Raw genomic sequence first — 20,229 nt, forward strand, 5'->3', positions numbered from 1 at the left:
AAGATAAACAGTATATCCTTCAGCCTCTTATGGGTCTTGCTGGGCAATTTGCATCCCAACTTTTCTTCACTTCTGGTCACTATTTCATCCTGGTCCAAGAGAGAACCAAACTAGTTTTTTGTGAGCTGGTTTCAAAATGACTCAGAGAAAAGTCTGGGAGCTGCTTAGATATAGCTAGGAAAATAGTTAAATGTATCAGACTACAGTTTTGTCCTATGTTGTTTAGAGGCCTTACTGGGGACAATGCTCATGGATCTTTTACAGATAGTCTGGAGCTTGGAGGTTGTCTTCATCACTCTTTTTTTTGGTGGGGGGGGGGAGTTTGAATACTGGCCTGTGCTGTTTAGTGTGTGTGTGCATGTGGGTGGGTATGTTTTGTATTTGTTTTTTTGGAGGGTTGGGATAATGAAGTCATGTTGGGTCAAAATTGGCTTATGTCTGTTAAGAGGTTTGATTTTTGGTTTTGCTGTCATTTATAGCAAGCAAATGAAGTTTAAAAAATAAGTTTCTTGGTTCTAAGTGCACTAGATTTATACCTTCTCAAAATAAACAGAGGCTTTACTGAACATGAACATACAACTGTAAGGCTTCAGACACTAACTTTAATGGCAATGAAACATCACTAGAATGTTATTTTTGTCTAAAAATATTTTCTTTAGGACCACATGGGCTAGAATTAACACTGTGGCCTAATAACACTTATTTCAATGGGATTGTTACTTTTTGGAGGAGTACTTACTTTAGAATAGTCAGGAAGGCTTTTCTCCATTTTCTCATAATAATAATGCAGATAGCAGGAGTACTTACTCCCAGACTGCTATTGTGAGTATTCCCTGAGACATCCTTGGTGAGGCCACTCTGCAGAAGCAGACGGTCCATTCCCAGAAGACCCAGGTGCATGTCACAGTCAGTTCCTGCCCTGGACCGTGAAAGCCCAGTAGAGGTTCATTGGCCCAAATGGTTGACTAGTTAGGAGAATTGTTTACCTGACCCTTCCTTTTTTCTTCTTTATACTCCTTTCTCATTTGTTGTTTTAAAAAATTAAATATATAAAAATTTCTATTAAAAACAGGGAACAGAAAACAGAGAGAGCTGTATAATGAGCCCCCATGTGCATATCACCCAGCTTCCCAGTTACTAGTATTCACAGCCTGTCATTCCCCCATCCTCACTCCCCACTCCCACTGGATTGTTTTGAGGCATTTGAGGTAAACTCAGATATCATATCATTTCTGCTATAAATATTTCAGCGTGTGTCTCTAAAAGATATGGACTCCTTTAAAAAAATGTACCTATAATACATTTATCACTCCTAAAGATACTGACAAAAATTCTTCAATATCATCAAGTATCCAGTCAGGTTTAAATTTCCTTGATCTCTTCTGGATTTTGCTGACTACTTCCCTGTGGTGGTATTTAACAAGTTCTTCCATTTCATGTACTTCCTGTAAGCTGTTAGCCAAATTTGAGGCTTAATACCAGTGCACCTTGGATGATGGGATGGAAATGTGGGAAGAGTCCTCAGCAAGGCATTGAGCCACTGAAATAGGAAACCACTAGCAAATGCCACACCTCTGGATTTCTTATTATGTGAGATTGTAAATTTAATCCACTTTTAGTTGATTTTAGCTATAAACAATTGATATACCAGTTATATTCAAATAAATCTCTTTTGTGTTTCTGTTTACTATTTAAAGCCCTGATGCAGAAAGAGACGGGGGAAAAAAAACACCTATTATACACATTGACCTTGAGTTTCCCATAAAGTCAAAGTCTTTCTTATCTATTCTAAGAGAACTAAAATGATGATACAGATAGCACAAAACATTGAATGGTCAGAATAAACTATGATGTCTTATTTTAAGTAAAATCTGCTGTTGATAAGATATAAGTTGAAAAAGTGCGTGACAACTTAAAAAGTAGAGATGGAAGCCTAGAAACTTCTATACTGGTGATAGCAATTGGAGTTAAAATATTTTCCAAGGATTATTCCTCAAGTACGTAACTAAGCGTTGACTTTGAGTGTTGGCAACAAAGGGAAGCTTTTCTCATGTTATGCTGAACATAACATTCTTATTAAGTAGGAAAATTGGAATTTCTGAATCTCCTCCTTTGCAACAAAACAGTTCCCAAGTTTCAAATTGAATGCACCAGATTAGAAAGCAGAGTGATGAGGATTTAATTAAAAACAATAGTATGATATTTGAAATCAGTTTAAGAACTGAACAAGTAAAGGACAGCTGACAATCTGTCCTGTGCTTGCCCCTGCTTCTTGTATTTTGCATTCCCAGACTGTGTCGTTTGGAAGCAAAGCTTCATTGTGTTTTGGTGAGTAGATTACACCTCTGTCTTTGCAGACAAGGTGATGACAGCAAGTGGTTCCAGGAAACCCTGGGTAACAAAGGCTCTTTGTTTTGTGTGATGAAGCTCTGGCTTGTAAATGGATGACATCAGTCGGCCTCCCATCCACTCCTCTGGATCCCTCAGTGTACAGAGACTCCTTGTTAATGACTTTCACTCTGAACAGCTGCTGGCTTCATTTACTGTGAAGATGGTGATCATACATCCCAGATTTCAAATAATCTGTTCTGTTTTCAGACCATGTGTCAGGCTCTCCATCCTGATTAGAAAAATATCACTTTTAAGTATGGCACAACCCCTTCTAACTTCTCTCTCCACTGGAGCTTTTCCCCACATGTCTCATTGTTTGGGATACCTCTTCAGGTGCTGTCCCTTCTCCTTTGCCCAAAAAACAAAATTCCACATGTATCTTCAATGGAAATATCCTCTCTTTAGGGATCCTGCCTAGAAGGGATTTCAACTTAGTCCATTCTAAAATTATATTACAATTAGTAGGGCAGGACACTACCTCTCTGTGGAAAGCTGCCTGATCAGAATTTGAGTGAATGAAATGAAGATTAAAGCCTTTAAAAATGCACACAGTGAGGGGTGCCTGGGTGGCTCACTCAGGGCATGATCTTGTGGTTCATGAGTTTGAGCCCTACATCAGGCTCTCTGCTGTCAGTGCGGAGCCTGCTTTGGATCCCGTTTGGATCCTCTGTCCCCGCCCCCCTTTCTCTGCTCCTCCCCTGCTGGTTTTCTCCTCTCCTCTCCAAACAAACAAACAAACAAACAAACAAACAAACAAACAAACAAACTTTTAAAAATGCACATGGTGATGCATTTGAGTAGGTGAACATAACTTATCTTGGAAAAGTCACTGAAAGGAAGAAGTCAGGATTAGGGTTCAGTTTTGGAGATTAGATAACAGCAAAGAGCAACTTCAAAGCCCACTGTGGGGCTGTCTGCAGGTGGGGGCCAGGCAGTGTGCTCACCATTTACTCTGATGATGTGGCTTGGAGAACATGCCAGAATCTCTGGTGTCCTCTGTGCACTTAAAGCATGAGCCAGGTCCACCATAGGTGCTTAGGGGATACTTGCTGAACGGCATTGACCAGTAACATTTACTTAGATCGACTATGTTTGCTTCACTGGATAAATGCATTTGCAACCATCTTTTCTGGTTCGGGGTATCAGACTATGCCTGAAATGCCATGAAGAATGTTTGTACTTGATAGTTTTTCAGGGAGGTAAGGCTTTGATTTTCCTGTTTTTTTTTTGTTTTTTTTTTATTGTTTTTGTTTTTAAACCTGACTTTGTATTGAAAATATTAGAAATAAAACTTAGGAGAGGACAGACAGCCCTTGGGTGTAAGGAGATTGGTAATGGCTTGGGACAGCTGAATAAATAACATATATTTATCTGGCTCCCTGGGCCTTACCCAAGCCTTTTTACAACTACCAGGTGTTTTATAGACACATTTTTCTATGAAGTAGTCAAACTGTAAACAGAGTGAATCCTGACTGATTATCACGTCTTAAAAGAGAGAGAAAGGGAGAGGGAAGAGAAGCACCACCACCGTTTTCCTAATAGAAATATCTTTTGTTTTTGTCTTTGGAAGCACAGGACCAAGGGGGTGAGGGTGGATCTGGGGCTGTGGACTGTCACATGGCCCACAGCTCTGCTTTCAACCCATCCTGATTATGGCTTCTATGTAGGGATGTCCCACATATGTAAAGATGGTGCCCTGAGAGGAAACTGCACCCACTGCACTCCAAGCACCATCCCAGAGTGTTTTGTACTTACCATGGTAGGTGCTCAGGAAATGTTTCTTGGGTAAATAAAGCATCATGTATTGTTTAACAATATTCATGAACAGTCTAGCTTCTCCTTCATATTCATAAGCTTCTTGGGTCAAGGATGAAATCTTATGCACCCAAGTATCTCCTGGTGTAAAGATATATGTACTCAGAGGACGCCTGATGGCTCAGCTGCTTAAGTATCCGGCTCTTGATTTGGGCTCAGGTCATGATCTCAAGGTTCATGCGTTCAAGCCCCACATGGGGCTCTACACTGACAGTGCAGAGACTGCTTGGGATTCTCTCTCTCTCCCCCTCTCTCTCTGCCCCTCCCCTGCTTGCTCTCTTTCTTTCTCAAATTAAATAAACTTAAAAAAAAAAAAAAGATGTACGCGCTCAGTAAATGTGTTTGAGTGGAGGAAGGGAGCCCTCGTGAATACCAAGGGGAGCCTGTGTGTTAACCTTCATCCATACTTAGCAACAGAAATGTTCTCTCAACTTCCTTTCAGGGTATCACAGATTCATGGTAAGAGCGGGAAAAGAAGCTGAGAGACTTTTAGGCCAAATTCTTTGTTTCATCCATGAAAAAATTAGGTTTGGAGAGATGCAGCAACTTTCCCAAGGTCTATATAGCTAGTCTTCAGCAGAGCCAAGAAAAAACTGGAATCTCCCTGAAAGCCATTTTTCCTTCTCAAGTATTTTAAAGTTTTATCTAAAAGATTTTCATTTCAGGGTTATATATATATGTCCTCAAATAGTTGTTATAATCAGTTAGTCCTTAAGAAAACTCTAAAAACTCTAAGAGCTTTTAGCTAGTTATTTCCCATATGACACATTTCAAGATATTAAATAAGAGGTTCTCACTGAGACATCAAGATAAAAAATATGACAAGCAAAAGAGAGGAGCCATAAAAGGATAGAGATCTTCAGAGGGATTATCCAAAAAGTGGTAACATGACTCAAATCCTTGGCCTACATTCAAGGTAGAAAGGGGGCTCAATAAATAGCACCTCAATTAATAGCACCCCGCCCAGGTTCTGAACAGACTGGGAAATAAAACCCAAGGTAGCAAATAGAGTCCAAAATACTTCATTACTAAAAGGCACCAAACTGGAGGGTAGGGCTTAGTGTGGCACCAAGTGTGGCTGTTCACCGAACCCTAGGTTTTGGCTGACCTTCTAGGCCAAACAGATACACATCTGAGGGTAGGACCAGTGCCAGAGGAAGAAGGGGGGGCCAGGCTAAGCTTTCCCAGTGAGTGGATGTCAGTAAGTGGCTCCAGGAAAAGCCCAGGGTGTAACAGCTAGTGTAGGACTCTCCACAAAAGTGGGGAACAGCCAGTCTCCATAGCAAAATATCAGGGGGGTTGAGGATTGAGAGGGAAGACTTGTGAAGAGGGTTTTTCTCACCCCAAAGATGCTTTCTCACTGAAAAGTCTTCATTTAGAGAGCTTTACATATATCTCCCGCCGCTTGGAGTAGGCTGGTGACTGAGTGGGCCAGCACTGGGGGAAGTGGGGGTAAGGGGAGGGAGGGGAGGAGGATGGCAGGGGAGAGGAAGAGCAGGGGAGGCAGTGGGCCAGGGGGAAGAGGAGGGAGGGAGAGGAAGAGAGGAGTGAGGAAAGGGGAAACTTAGCTCCTGCCCATCAGGGCCACCTAGAGGAGCTCTTAGGCTTCAGCAGGGAGCAGCCTGAGACAGCGGGAGAGGGTTTCAGCTGAGGAAGGAGCTTCAGGTGCAAGGAGGTCCCGGGCCTGGACTGGGGAGGGAGGGAAGGTGGGGCTCTGAAGCACCGTGAGAGCACCCCTTACCGGAAAGAGGCAGCCTTCAGTTTCATAGCCTAGCTAGTAAACAGAGAAGCCACCCTGAGAGGCCACTAGCAAACGAGGAACTTTTGTCCCTCTTCCCTCGCTTACTTCTCTTCCCCCTGCCGGCTTTGACCCAGGAACAGATGCTGGTCAGTGAAATGGGCTCAGACAGTTGGAAACAGTAGGTGGAGGAAAGGAACAGATGGACCTTGCCCCCTTCCCTGGCTGCTGGGCTGCAGAAGGCCCCAGAGGGGTAAAGGGAAAAGTGTCAGCTTTAAATCGGATTCTAGGAGTTGATTATTATGCAAGACTGGATCTCTAACTTCTTGATTGGGAATGTGTTGGAGATTTAAAATGGCTGTAGGACCTCTTATTACCAAAAAATGAATCAAAACAAGTCATGGGATTATGGAGGTTTTTCTGCAGGAGCAGGGGAAGAACTCGTCCCCACTAAGTAATTCTAAAAGAGATGGAATCAAAACCAAAGTTACTGTCCAATTTGAATAGGTGATTTTCTTCTTCAAATTGAACTGTCTGTTGACTTCTTTTGTTGGTTTTTATTTCTCTAGCCCACCAACATGGGCTTGTTGGTGCTGTCTCTACATTTATTAAGCACATTGCCTAAACCAGGATTGGGGACATGAAGAACACTGGAAGCTCCCAACTAACCCAGGGTCAAATCCCGCTGATGGTATTGCTACAGTTCCCCCCCGCCCCCCATGGCATGGTGCATGCACAGCAGCTCCTGGGCTACTCGTGCAGCAGGTTATGAATTCTAGAAGGAAAACAATAAATGCATTCTATTCAGTAACGGTAGTCTTCCTGTGACCTCTTTCTTCCCAGCAAATGGCACTGTTAATTACACCTGTTGGTGAGTAAAGCGAATGAAATCTGTTGAAAGTCCCATCTAGTCCTGGCCAAAGCCAGGCAGAGGAAGCCAACTGGAACTCCCGTCACCATCTCCCAACACCCTTTGTTGTTTGATCAGAATAGTTTCCCTGTGTACGACATCAGTGATTCCCAAGGCTGCTTTAAGAAGTTTATTTATTATATGTGAAATGATTGAAAACTGCCAATCACGAATCTGGCAATCCCCTCTCATGAGCTTAAAGACTGTTCTGATTACGATAATTACATTTTTATGAATATCCTACCTAGGGAGTAACAATTTTACTATGTCAGACTACATCACACAAAGATGCATCAATTTCATCTGCAATGAAAAATAGAGCCTAATAGCACAGTTATATTTATATGATAGTCAGACATCAAGATGCAACATAAGTACTTCAACTGAAAGAATTCTGATCATTATTTAACCTTGAGATGATGATTAAGGGTGAAGGCTTGTCAGCTTTCATGAATTATTTTTTCATGATTTTTGCTGTTTTGATTTGATTTTTAAAACTCCATAATTAACACTTATTAACATTTGGATTCTAGCCCACCCCCCACCCCCGGGTAATGTTGGCAAGGCAACAACAGTAATAACAACAAAAGAGTAATGGATATGATTAATGGCCAAAGAAAGAGTATTGGGAAATCATAAGACACCATTATGTCTCAGGTACAACAGTGCCATACCAACTGGTTTTCTACTTAGCTAAGTTTCTTAAAGCGTGATGCAAGCAATGGACACAGTATTTAGGTTTGATGCTATATGTACATATTAGTTTAATGCAGAGAAAAATGTATTCTGTTATTATAAATAGTGATCAGTTCCAGTTAAAAAGTGTGGTCTAAAAACCAGTACAACCAAGCATAACATAGAACTCTGTTAGAAATGCAGATTTTCAGGCCCCCTCCTAGACTTGCTGAATCAGAATCTCCAGAAGTGGGGCACAGGGCCCTGTCTCAACAAGCCCTCCAGGTGATTCTCTGAGGTTTGAAACCACTCTTCTAGCAGGTTGTAACAGTTTCCATTGGCTGCAGTGAACCACTGCAGTGCTAGAGGCTGCATTCCCAGCCACAGTGTAGGCAGCCCCCTTAACTCCAGGAGTGTGCGTTCCAGGGGAGCTTAATTGAACAGGCTGTTTCAGTCAAGTCCCTGAGTCCAGAGGTTCCTCTTATGTGGCCTTGGTCTTCTCTTTAGATCTCCTGAGGTCACAAGCCCTAGTGTCTTCCCATTACCAGTCAGAATTGTTAGTCCATCCTTCCTGGTAGAAGAGAAGTTTGTAATACCTTTTATAATGTCAAAAGATTTCCATCACCCAGATCCTTGCTGGTTCCTTTTCTCTGTTACAACCATTTACTTAAAGTCACCTTGGGCTACTTAAAAAATGGTAACATCCAACATGGCACTCTTCTGTATTTCTTTCTTTATGGCACTATCTGTGATACCATCTTTTGATAGCACTCTGGATCAAAATTACTGACCAGAACTCACCAGAAAAAAGTATGGAGAAAGGCCACACATTGCAAGCATACATAATTCAAGAAAACAGACTAGAACATACATTTAGTAAAGAGTGTTGATGCTTACTGGCCAGGACTATGCAGTGGTCTTGTTACACAATTTTTTCTTTGGGTTTCGTAATAGATTAGCTAGCTAGCTGATTTTTTAAGAAAAGCATTTTTAAGACAAACAGCATTGTAATGAATCAGCATGCATGGGGGTAGTATTAAATGGAGTATTTAGTATGACAAAAAGTGGATGCCATCTCATGATTTAATTTTCATATATATATATTATAATATATAATATAATATGAATTATATATTCATATAATATATATATTATATGAAAATATGAAAATAAAATATATGAAAATATATATTCTTTCAAAGGCCCAAATTCAGGGGTAGCACCTTAGAAAAGAGATTCTGAATCTGGAATGTGCATCAGAATGACCTTGAACCTTGTTAAAAATATAAATTCTCATTCTTGGTTCAGCAGTACAGGTACTGAAATTTGAGTGATACAGAGAAGATTGGCATTTTCCCTGTGCAAGGATGACATGCAAATTTGTGAAGTGGGTCATATTAAAAACATTTTCCTGGGTTCCAAGAGATTTTTTTTTTTCAACGTTTTTTATTTATTTTTGGGACAGAGAGAGACAGAGCATGAATGGGGGAGGGGCAGAGAGAGAGGAGACACAGAATCGGAAACAGGCTCCAGGCTCTGAGCCATCAGCCCAGAGCCCGACGCGGGGCTCAAACTCACGGACTGCGAGATCGTGACCTGGCTGAAGTCGGACGCTTAACCGACTGCGCCACCCAGGCGCCCCAAGAGATTTTTATTTGGGTAGATCTGAGGTGGAGCTCAGGGACCTGTATTTAACAAGCACTCCTTAAGTGCTTAAGTGGTCCACAACTTTCATTTTGAGAAACACTGGAAGCCTTACTCAGAAAGATGAGGGGGGTGCCTGGGTGGCTGAGTCGGTTAAGCATCGACTTTGGCTCAGGTCATGATCTCACTGTTCATGAGTTTGACTCCCGCATCAGGCTCTGTGCTGACAGCTAGGAGCCTGGAGCCTGCTTCAGATTCTCTCTCTCTCTCTCTCTCTCTCTCTGCCCCTCCCCTGCTGGAGTTCTGTCTCTGTCTTTCAAAAATAAACATTAAGAAGAAAAAAAGATGAGGAAAACACACCTGAGTGTGGGGCAGTAAGGCTCAACCAATTCACAAGAGTTGTACCTTCTTTGGGTCCTGGTGATGCATTACTTCAAGCTTTTGAATAGGTCATGTATTCTCCCTTGTCCTAAAGTTATTTATGTAATTGCCTCAGTCCACAAAGGACTGTAAGCCCCCTGAAACACAGAATTTAGGTGGTCCTGACCTTTGTGTCTTCAACTGGATTCACCCCATGCCTTCTCATTACTGAGAAGGTGCTCAATACTATTTGTCAGATGAATGCAGACAACAATGGCAAAATGCAGTTTGAAGACTGTGACTGAAGTAGTCTTGGCCCCCTTCACTCACCAGGGGTAAGACCTTGAGGTCACTTCCTCCCTCAGTGTGTCAGCCCTGCATTTGTAACATGGGAGATCAGTCTCTTCCTCCACCACAGGGCTGCCTTGGGTAAACATGAGGGACTGTTTGTGAAAATACTCTGAAATTCTGGAGCCACTTACTTGACTTCTTTTGAACATGGCTGTCTTTTGCTTTACCTTTATTTCCCCTGTGAATGAGTGCTGGGTTGTATGACTGAGGCAAAGAACACAAAGTGTACTTCTGGCCATTATGGGAAAGCAAATTCTATGATTTGGAATTTAAACTTTTCCAAGTTCAAGGAGAGTAAAAAATAAATTCAATACAAAAAGTTTATAATAGGATTGGAAGAAATACTCCACAAATATTGAACAGTAGAAAGCAAGGGAGATACACTGAAGAGCACATTAACTATTCACATTGCAGTTTGGGACTTTCAGAAATCTGTGCTTAATGAAAAATGATGTCTGAATTTTAGTGGCTCCCCTGAGATCACCTTAAAAGGTAGCAAGTGTCTGATAAGATGAGCTGATAAATACAGGTACGTTCTTTTGAAAGTGTCAAAATGGTAGTTGTGACCACTCCTTAAACTGTAAAGGAGCAAAGAACCAAAAGAAATTAGATCACTTAGCAAGAGGCAATGTGCCCCAGCTGGTAAATGGTGGGTCTGGGACTAGAGCTAGTGCATAGCCCAGTGAGGAAAATAAACGCAATGCACCTACGAACCTATGTTTGTTCAGTTGAGCCTACTATCTTTTATTCTAAGAGTTTGGCTTATTAAAATGTCCTTGCTTTTATGAAACGTCAGTATTTTTTTTAAACTGGCATATGGAAAGTTGACAATATTATGACTTCCCATTCAAATGTATTTATTCAACCTTAAGTTTGAATTCTGGATCAATCACAGCAAGTGGCTTGAGGCAAATTTCTAATTGATTCAGGCCTCAATTCTCCACGTGTAAAGTCACATTGACTAACAATGACATATGCAATAATATTTGCAAAGACCTTAGCACAATTTGTAGTACATAGTAGATGATCAATAACTGGTGGTGGTTATATGGAAAATGAAAACAATATTTATGTTGTCATCTAGGTAAGTAAATTAGGCAATGGGTCTTGTGTTTACACTTCTGTGTTAGATATATTTTTCCATTTTTCTATGGTGGCCCCATCTGGGACCTGTCCATACCTTTGCTCTAAGAGTAAGTCCAAGCAGGAAGCACCAAGGGGGAGGGAATTTCCCTTTCATGCACACAGCCAACTAGCCTTGTGTCGGTGGTGAGGAGCATGTCTCTAGAACCAGTGGTAGAGTGGGTTTGTGCCTACTGGCTGATGTTCTTGTTAAATCTAGAATGTAGACCCTTGATTCTAGGACTAGTGCTTCCTATTGTATAATATGTATCTTCATATTCCCTATGCCTAATAAATTGTAGCTACTCAATCAGTGTTGTTTATTTGAATGAATACATGTAAAAATGGATCTTTGGGAATACAATAGCACCATAAGGCATTAGGGTTTCCCAATTATCTGATATTTGCTTCAGATACCTATCTTAAATAGATAGCATTTTGACAGTCGACCTTTAACTTACTAAACTGCTTGGAGACAGAAAACAGGAAAAGGGTGGGAGTTCCTCATGACTAAAACACATTTATGTTGAGTCCATGATGGACACACCAGCTGTTCTGGCAGGCATCTTCCTGGGCAGAATTTAAGCTAAATCTGAGCTCAATGTCTAATAGCATCCAGACTTCTTTCCCAGACCCCTCAGAGGTCAAACATGTTATCTAGATGGGTCACATTGTGGGGCCTTTAAGTGACTCTAATGCAATGTGAGCGGTACAATGATTGAATTCTTTTAGAAATATCTACTGACCACTCTGGGAGTACAAAGGAGCATACACTTTTGCTGTCTTCTATTTGTCTGGGACCCTCCTGTCACTGTTACGGAAAGCTGGTGGCTTAAGAAAGCTTTAAGATACGCACTTTGGTTGATTTCTCTATCAGAAGCTGGGAAGGGCAATAAGGCAAGGACAGGTTTTGTGGGGCTGAGCTTTAGACAATTTAGGCTGCTATATTAAGAAAATTAGTATAAAATCATGAATAAAACATTAGATGTAAAAATGAGTCCTTCCTTATTAGAAGGGATCCTTGCAAGTGGAGGTCCCAAAGCTGGAGCTTCCTTAGCTTCCTGTAAATGTGCCTCTGTAATGCTAAGGAATTCGTGGTAGAGTGTTGACGGGACATTTCAAACATTTACCAATAAGAGAAATGTGTACAGGTATCCCCCGATTTTTTGAAAGGTTGCATTAGGCCACTTCACTTTTATGGAAGACCTACATTGTACCTTTTTGCTAACTGAAAGAAATCCAAAGAGAGTTTTTGCTTTTAGGAAAAAGGCAAAAAGTGAAAATAGCGTTCAGTGTTTGTTTTGCAGCAAGCCATTGTAGAAGCAGTGCAAGCCCCAAGCCGTGAGGGTGGCACCGCCAAGCCCCTTCCCTGGAAACCACACTGGGCATCTCAGCGTCAAGCTCTGTAGCTTTGAACCTTGCCTCTGAGCATCTGTGCTTTATCTCAATTTATCTTGCACATCCATTAGCAAGATGTGTCCTAAGGGACCAGAGAAGCCAAAGAGAGATTGTTTTTCTGGGTCTGAGAATGCTCAAAAAATTTTCCATGTGAGTTCACGGTAATTGTTTCTTTGCTTTATGCCATTTTGGCTTAGGAAAGTTTTCATAGGAGCGCTCTGCTTTCGGGTAGTGGGGGAATCCTGCAGCTAACTATAGCTCCAGAGACAGACATGAAGGACCAAGTGCTCAGAGTACAGGGAAGCCAGGCTGTGGGGAAGACAGCAGAGAAAGGGGCCACTCTAGATTATGTGTCCAGTAAGCCTTCAGTTAATCAGAATGTCAGGGAACTGGGGCATCCTTTAGGAATTAATAAAAAAAAGCAGGGCACCCGGGTGGCTCAGTTGGTTAAGTATCTGACTTTGGCTCCGGTCATGATGTCATGGTCTGTGAGTTCGAGTCCCGCATCCCACATCAGGTGAGCCCCTGCTCCACTTCGGGTGAGCCCTACTTCTCCATCTCTCCCTGCCCCTTGTGGGATTCCCTCTCTCCCTCCCTCTCTCTGCCCCTCACTCACTTGCACCCTCTCTCTCTCAAAAAAATTAATCAAAAAGTAAAAAGACATTTTTATAGGCCATCAAAACTTGTTCTAAAACCTTCCCTCCCCCGCCTCCAGTTTTCCTGTAGTTTAAAAGAATTTTTAAATCAATTTAATTTGGGGCACCTGGGTGGCCCAGTCGGTTGAGCATCTGACTCTTGGTTTTGGCTCAGGTCATGATCCCAGGATTGTGGGATTGAGCCCTGCTTCAGGCTCCCTGCTGAGTGTGGAGCCTGCTTTAAGATTCTGTGTCCCCCCTATCCTGCTCTCTCTCCCTCTGTAAAATAATAATAATAATAATAATAATAATAATAATAATAAATTTAATTCACCCATTGAGATGAAAGGAGAAAAGAAACCAAATAATCCCTTAAGGGAGGAAAATTATAAAGTATTCACTTTCTCAATAGAAAACTCTCTGTTGCTTTGGCACTTGTGACTGGTGGGAGCAGGGTAACTGCTACTCCGAGACCATTCCTCAGATAGAGTGGGGACACTATTTGGTTGTGGTGAGGCTGGTACATAAAAATGTACCGAATGGCTGAATGAACCAAATGAATGATTCCAGTTTTAACAAAGGAGGCCAGTTTTAAAAGCAATTTTTATCCTAAGAGTGTTGCAATTAAATTTTATTAGACTCTTTTTTAAAATGTTTATTTTGAGACAGAGAGTGGGTGCAGAGAGAGAGGGAGAGAGAGAGTCCCAAGCAGGCTCCAAGCTGTCAGCAGAGAGCCTCATGTGGGGCTCGATTTCACAAAATATGAGATCATGACCTGAGCCAAAACCAAGAGTCAGACCCTCCACTGACTGAGCCACCCAGGCGCCCCAAACTTTAACAGACTCTTCTGAATGCACTGAAAATGCCTTCCTGAATGTGGCCTCAGTTTGATAGCAAAGGGATTAGAAAATCGAATGGAACTAACTTTCATTGAGCGCCTGACATATGCCAGTTATTTTGCCTGATGTTCTGTATATTTAAGCACTGTAAACATTTTGCAGTTGAGGAAATTAGAACTCATAGGGCTTAAATACCTTGTCATTGGCCTTCCAGGGAGCAAGTGGCAGAGCTAGGATCCAGATCCAAATTTGCATGTGCTGGGCTTGTTCTCTGACCCTGTAGCTTGTCATTTGGTCTTTTCTTTCCAGCAGATGTGAAAGACACATGAAGCAGAGACTTGCGCTAGAGGTGGGGAGGATCATAATGAAGGGAGCGTTGGGGCACCTGGCTGGCTCAGTTGGCGGAACGTGTGACTCTTGATCTCTGGGTTGTGAGTTTGAGCCCCAGGTTGGGGGTGGAGATTACTTAAAAATGAAATCTTAAGAAAAAATAAGGGGGCGTGTGGTGGTGAGGTGACAGGCCAGGCTGCTGTGCATCAGTAGTATGTGATTTGGGGTCTTATATACTCATCTGTAAGACCAGAGGGTGGGACTAGATGACCTCCAAATGCCCAGTTTTCCAGGGCAGCCCCAATTTGTACCTGTTGTACCAAAGCAACAATTATCAGTATTCCCTCCTACTCTCAAAAGTGTTCTACTCGTGGATCATAAATTCTGAGGCTGCCCTATATATAGGTTCTTTCCAGGTCTTACTTCCAAATGGAATCTAATAATTTCCTTGATGACCAAAGCAGCATGAATTTTCATTTTTCAGGCCTGTGAGGTCGAAGGGACATCATGTGAGGTGTCCTCTGTCTGGAGGTTGCTTTGCATTTCTGGTACGGATAGTCTGCCTGCTATTGCCTCTTCCTCTACAGGTACACTAGGAAATTCCCTTTCGGGCAGTTTGGCTCCAGTAAATTTGGGATCATTATATAAATATTTGTTGTTTTACCAAGAGTGGCTACCTGGCTACCAGTTACTGAGTGCCAGAATAAGTCAGGCCAAGTACTGAGTGTATTATCTCATTTAATACATTTATTAATCCTGTAAGATAGTTACTTACCTTGTAGATAAGGAAGTGGAGGCTTAGAAAAGTTTGCAACTTGCAAGTAAGAGATGGACGCAGGTCTTCTAATCTCTTAACCATTATACTGCATTAAGATACGTACACACATGTGCGCAGCAGATAATTAAAAAAATTATCGGGCCCCCTAAATTCCCCCTGGCCTTTCCTGTATTTCTCAGTGTCAGTTCTATTCTTTGTGGTTTCCTGGCCCATTGGTCCCACCATCCATCTGTACCTTAGAGTCTTAAAGCATCTGCTTCAAGTAAACAGACAGCAGACTTTGGCTATGATGCAGGTTCTCAGGAAAAACAAGGGATTAGAAAGTAGATGTGAGGTACACACACCATGAACCTCCACCACTACCTTCTCCTTTTCTTTTCTTTGAGTTTGTCTTTTTTTACCAAAGTGTAAAACAGAAAACAGACGCTTGCTTTTTCATTTGTATTTACATAGACAATACTTAAATAAAAACCACCAGTTGACACTCTTGTCATTCTGCTTTTATTTATTGTCTGGCTAACTTACAAAGATGCAGATGTCTAGGGTAGACTCTACCCCGCCATTTAAACTGTCCTAATGACATCGATACCAAAATGTGCATGTTTACATAATGCAGTGGTATGAAAAACATTTTTTTTTCCTTTACTGTCCCTGACTATAAACAGGGAAAAATTAATTTCATGCCAAAAAATTTTGGCCACTTTAACAATCATCCCATTTCTGCTACTAAAATAACAAAATTGGTATTACAAGTTAAAATATAAAAGCCTAACAGTTTTTACAAATATGCAAATAATCTGCTACTTAGACATAAAAAGTCGATTTCTTTCAAATCACAAAGTAAGGCACCATTGGATTAAACATTTCTCTCGGCTTCTACTAAATAAAATGTATAGTGAAATAAATATGGAACACTGAATTTTAATACTGTAATACATTTCAATATAAAATGATATGTGAATATTAAAATACTGTATTGCATCTTGAATACATTTATCTGGAAATATTGTGGAAAAAAAACAAATGTGAGCCCTGATTTCAGGGAAGAAAATATTCATTTTTGTGATTTGCCATAGTTGAAGATTTTAGCATAGAAATTATTCAGTTTGGGCTGCAATTAGGTTGCCAACTTTCAAAGAAAGGGTGTAGGTGTATTAATGAAACATTTACTTAAAAAAAGACCTGCTAAAACTTCTCTGTCCTGGATGAAGAGCAACTCTGTACTGTGGCTCTGTTTCAGATGTTAGGAGAGAACTATGAGGTTGGGATATATAAGGAAATTGGCCATTCTTACTGCCCCTTATAAAATTCAGATCCAAAATCCTTTGGATCAGACTTTTCTATGCCATATTTGCTATTAAGGCCAGATTCCGTCTTTTCTAAAGTGGGTCATAAGGCTTTATCATAAGGATTTGTATCAACTATTGATATCTGATCAGAGAATCCAAAATAAAATGATGCTATTACCTAAAAAAAATGTTTTTTCGAAAATACTTTGCCACGCTTGTTACACTTTTATATTTCTTAATTCTCTTTGGGTAAAGGGCCCCAAATGACTGTATGACAGACAGATGAATGGTAGAGGAGAGTTAGAAAAACCAAGTTCTCTAATCTTCTAAGCCCAAGACTTTGGCAAGGAAAGTTACAAAAATACAATATATTCAAATGGGCAACTTCATAATTTATTAGATATCCCATTTATTAGAACTCTAAGTTCTTTTGCTTTTATATAAATGAAACAATTATTTATTCTATAAATAGGAATGTGTCTTTCAAATTTTTCTTTGGATTGATTTCTCGTTAGCATCTCCCAGGAATACATGAATACACTGAAACCAGGATACAAAGTTTAGGTATACATATATATATATGTGGCCACGTGCTTTTAAAAAATAAGTAATGGTAATTTTAAACATAATCAACCATATAAAACATCTAAATGGAAATACTCCCCCCCCCCCCCAAATCTATAGCTAGATTTAAAAGTCCCAGTAAAGTTTTGTAAACAAAAATCATACAAAAAAGGGCAAGGCTGGCTCGTCCCTATGGTCCTTCCCATGGAGCTGTATTTGTATAGATCCAAGGCAAGTGATTCCCCCGGCAGAGTCAAGACAAATTCTCTTCGATTTGTAGTAGCAATGTCTCTCAACCCCATCAACATCAGATTTAGATTAGAGTTTTGCCCATCAACCCAAACCTGCTTCCTTCCTCCACATTTCCAATTTGCCACCTTTTCCTAACTTTCTCGCACAACTGTGGAGCCTACGAGCCTCCCTGCCCTGATGTGCAAGCTAGACAGGGGAGGAAATGAAGTGCAAGGCAGGAATCCAACTGATAGGTGAGCTCAAGGCAGCTGGCTCTGAGCCCCAAAGCCCCAGCTGGCTTTCGGTTTCTTTCCCATGGCTTTATTCCACGTGACTGTACACCCTGTGAGATCAATTTCTGACCTTGGTATTGTGAAGCAACAGATGTTAAGGCAAGAGGGGGAATAAGGGAGCAAAATCTAAGATCAAGCTGTCTGCCAAACAAGGTGTTAGGTCTTAACCTCATTTTTAGTTACTTTTTGAATGGCTAAAGCTCATCTTGCATTTTCTTTGTTTGTCTGTTTTTGAAATAAGAGGTTTTTGTACCATCCTCTGTCTTCTGGGCCTGTGCTGTCCAATACGGTAGCCGCCAGCCACATGTGGCTGAGCACTTGGGATGTGACTAGTCGGAAAGGAGATGTACTCTCAATGTAAAATATACCTGCATTTTGAAGACTTAGTACCAAAACACAATGTGAAATATCTCCTTAATAGTTGTTATACTAATTGCAGGTTGAAATAATATTTTGGGTACTCGGGTTAAATAAAATATATTAAAATTAATTTCCCCTTGTCCTTTTTTAATGTAGCTACTAGAAATTAAAAAACTGCTTAGGTGGCTCACATTGTATTTCCGTTGGAAAGCTCTATCCTAGAGCTTATCTCAGACTGCCAAAGATTGGACATCCTGTAACTGAAAAATGTTACATGAGCCCTGATGCAGCAACTTGCTTCCATGGTCTGTGGTGCATGCAAATCGGACAGAAAGCCAAGCATGCAAAAAGGGCATGGAAGCAAATAGCTCTCAGGGACTTTAATATTACAGTCTGTAGCAAATAAGCAGTGAATGTTTGAATTTGGTTGGTTGAGAGCTAGGACACAATTCATCTCTGCCACCTTGCCACAAAAGCCTACTGACCCCTAAGCAACCAACGCTGGTGGGCTGTAGCTGAAGCAAGCAATAGCTTTGAGAATATACACAACATAAAAAGCCAGGTGCATTTCTTTCCTGCATTCCCACCCCCCCACCCCCCCCACCCCCACACACACATTCCCATGTTACCCTACCTTCCTCCCTATTGCCAGTATGAAGGGGCCAAGGGAAGACAAGGGGAGGAGGGTTTGCAGCCCTTGGATAGTAACAACAGAAGTAGCTCTTGGGCTCAGATGGAGAAGAGCAGGTGAAGATCACCTCGGGATGGGAGGGAGTGGAGGGGCACCCCTTTCTCTTCGGTTGGATCCACCTTGATGAAAACATAGACAAAATACAAATTTTGGTTAGAAAGCTTGTGATCTCACTATACAAACTGAAGGATGGTTGCAAAAGTACCCACTACCTCACCCTCTATGACCAAGGCTGTAAATAACTGGCATATGTGAATGAGAAGTAACAAGTGAGGGGAAGAAGCAAGTGAGGATCTGAATGAACATTACTAGAGATGGGTGACCCACCACTGGCTACTGAGTACTTGTGAAATCAAGGGAAAAAAATTGTAAACAGTTTTTTAAAGTTTCCTTATTTAGGGGTGCCTGGGTGGTTAAGTTGGTTAAGCATCAGACTTCAGCTCAGATCATGATCTTGTGGTTCATGGGTTCGAGTCCTGCGTTGGGCTCTGTGCTGACAGCTCAGAGCCTGGAACCTGCTTCAGACTCTGTCTCCCTCTCTCTCTGCCCCTTTTCTGCTTGTGCTCTCTCTCTCAAAAAAAAACAAAAAAAAAAAACAAAAAAAAAAACAACATTAAAAAATTAAAAAAAATAAAAAGTTTACCTATTTATTGAGAGAGAGGGGGAAAAAAACCAAAACAAAACACGAGCAGTGGAGGGGCAGAAAGAGAGGGAGAGAGAATCCTAAGCAGGTTCCATGCTGTCAGTGCAGAGTCCTATGTGGGGCTCAAATCCACAAACTGTGAGATCATGACCTAAGCCAAAGTTGGACGCTTAACTGACTGAGCCACCCAGGAGCCCCCCCAAAAATTTTAAAAAGTACTTGTCTTCTTGCCATAAACATAGTATGTATTTATGACAGATTCAGAAAATATTGATGAACAAAAACAAAACAAAATCTCACCAATGCCTGTACCACCTGGAGATAACCAATAACATTATGTAAATATTTTCCATTTATTTTCTCTATATAAACAGTTCCCTTTTTTCTTCCCCAAATAGGATCATATGTAGTTGGTCTGAGTCTTTTTCAAGAGTCGTTACTGTTTATACATATAATTATTAATGACACATTACATTCTATTATACAGTATACTATATCTAATCAATCCCCTTTTGTTGGGCATTTAGGTATCTTCTAATTTCTAAACAATGCTTTTTAAAAAAAAGCTTATTTTGAGAAAGAAAGAGAGAGAGAGAGAGAGAGAGAGAGAGAGAGTACATGTGTGTGTGAGTAGGGGAAGGGCAGAGAGAAAGGGAGAGAGACTCAAACTCACGAACTGCGAGATCATGACCTGAGCCAAAATCAAGAGTCGGATGCATAACTGACTGAGCCAGCCAGGTGCCCCAACAATACTTTTTTGATAGTAACTATCCTAAAAGGTGTGAAGTTGTATTTCATTGTAGTTTTATTTGCATTTCCCTAATGATCAGTGATTTTGAGCATCTTTTCATGTGTTTCTTTGGCAATATGGATATTTTCCTCAGAGAAATGTCTATGCAAGTATTCAACCCATTTTAAAAATTGGGTTTTTGTTGTTGCTGAATTGTAGGACTTCTTTATATATTCTGGATATTAATGTTTTATCAGATATATGATTTGCAAATATTTTATCCCATTTCGTGGGTTGTCTCTTCACTCCATTGACAGTGTTCTTTTAAAAACTATGCATATTCTGGGCTCTCGGTACCAAGTTTAAAATCCATTCACAATTTTTAAAATTCATTTATCTCAGGTACATTTTTTCTAGGATCTAACAGGTGTTAGGCATGCAG

The 20,229-nt window shown here is 40.9% G+C and overlaps 1 protein-coding gene and 1 non-coding gene across 6 annotated transcripts in view; one reads left to right on the top strand and one right to left on the bottom strand.

The window, feature by feature from the left end:
- Positions 1–6,969: 6,969 nt before the first annotated feature.
- Positions 6,970–20,229, bottom strand: part of WIPF1 (WAS/WASL interacting protein family member 1) — a 134,237-nt gene continuing 120,977 nt past the window's right edge. For 4 of the 5 annotated variants that reach the window (XM_086718931.1, XM_086718932.1, XM_086718933.1 and 1 more), the window contains one exon: positions 15,465–18,533. In XM_086718931.1, the coding sequence (XP_086575057.1) occupies positions 18,478–18,533 (56 nt within the window). In that variant the 3' untranslated portion in view covers positions 15,465–18,477. Of the gene's footprint in view, positions 8,101–15,464; positions 18,534–20,229 lie in introns of those variants that run through there. The other variant, XR_015255326.1, reaches the window with a different exon arrangement.
- LOC112849089 (U6 spliceosomal RNA) lies at positions 8,825–8,931 on the top strand. Its single transcript, XR_003222531.1, has one exon. It is a non-coding gene; the product is annotated as a U6 spliceosomal RNA (small nuclear RNA).

The sequence above is a fragment of the Puma concolor genome, chromosome C1, assembly GCF_028749965.1.
Source record: "Puma concolor isolate L17-30 chromosome C1, mPumCon1.1.hap2, whole genome shotgun sequence".
In the NCBI taxonomy this organism is placed as follows: Eukaryota; Metazoa; Chordata; class Mammalia; order Carnivora; family Felidae; genus Puma; species Puma concolor.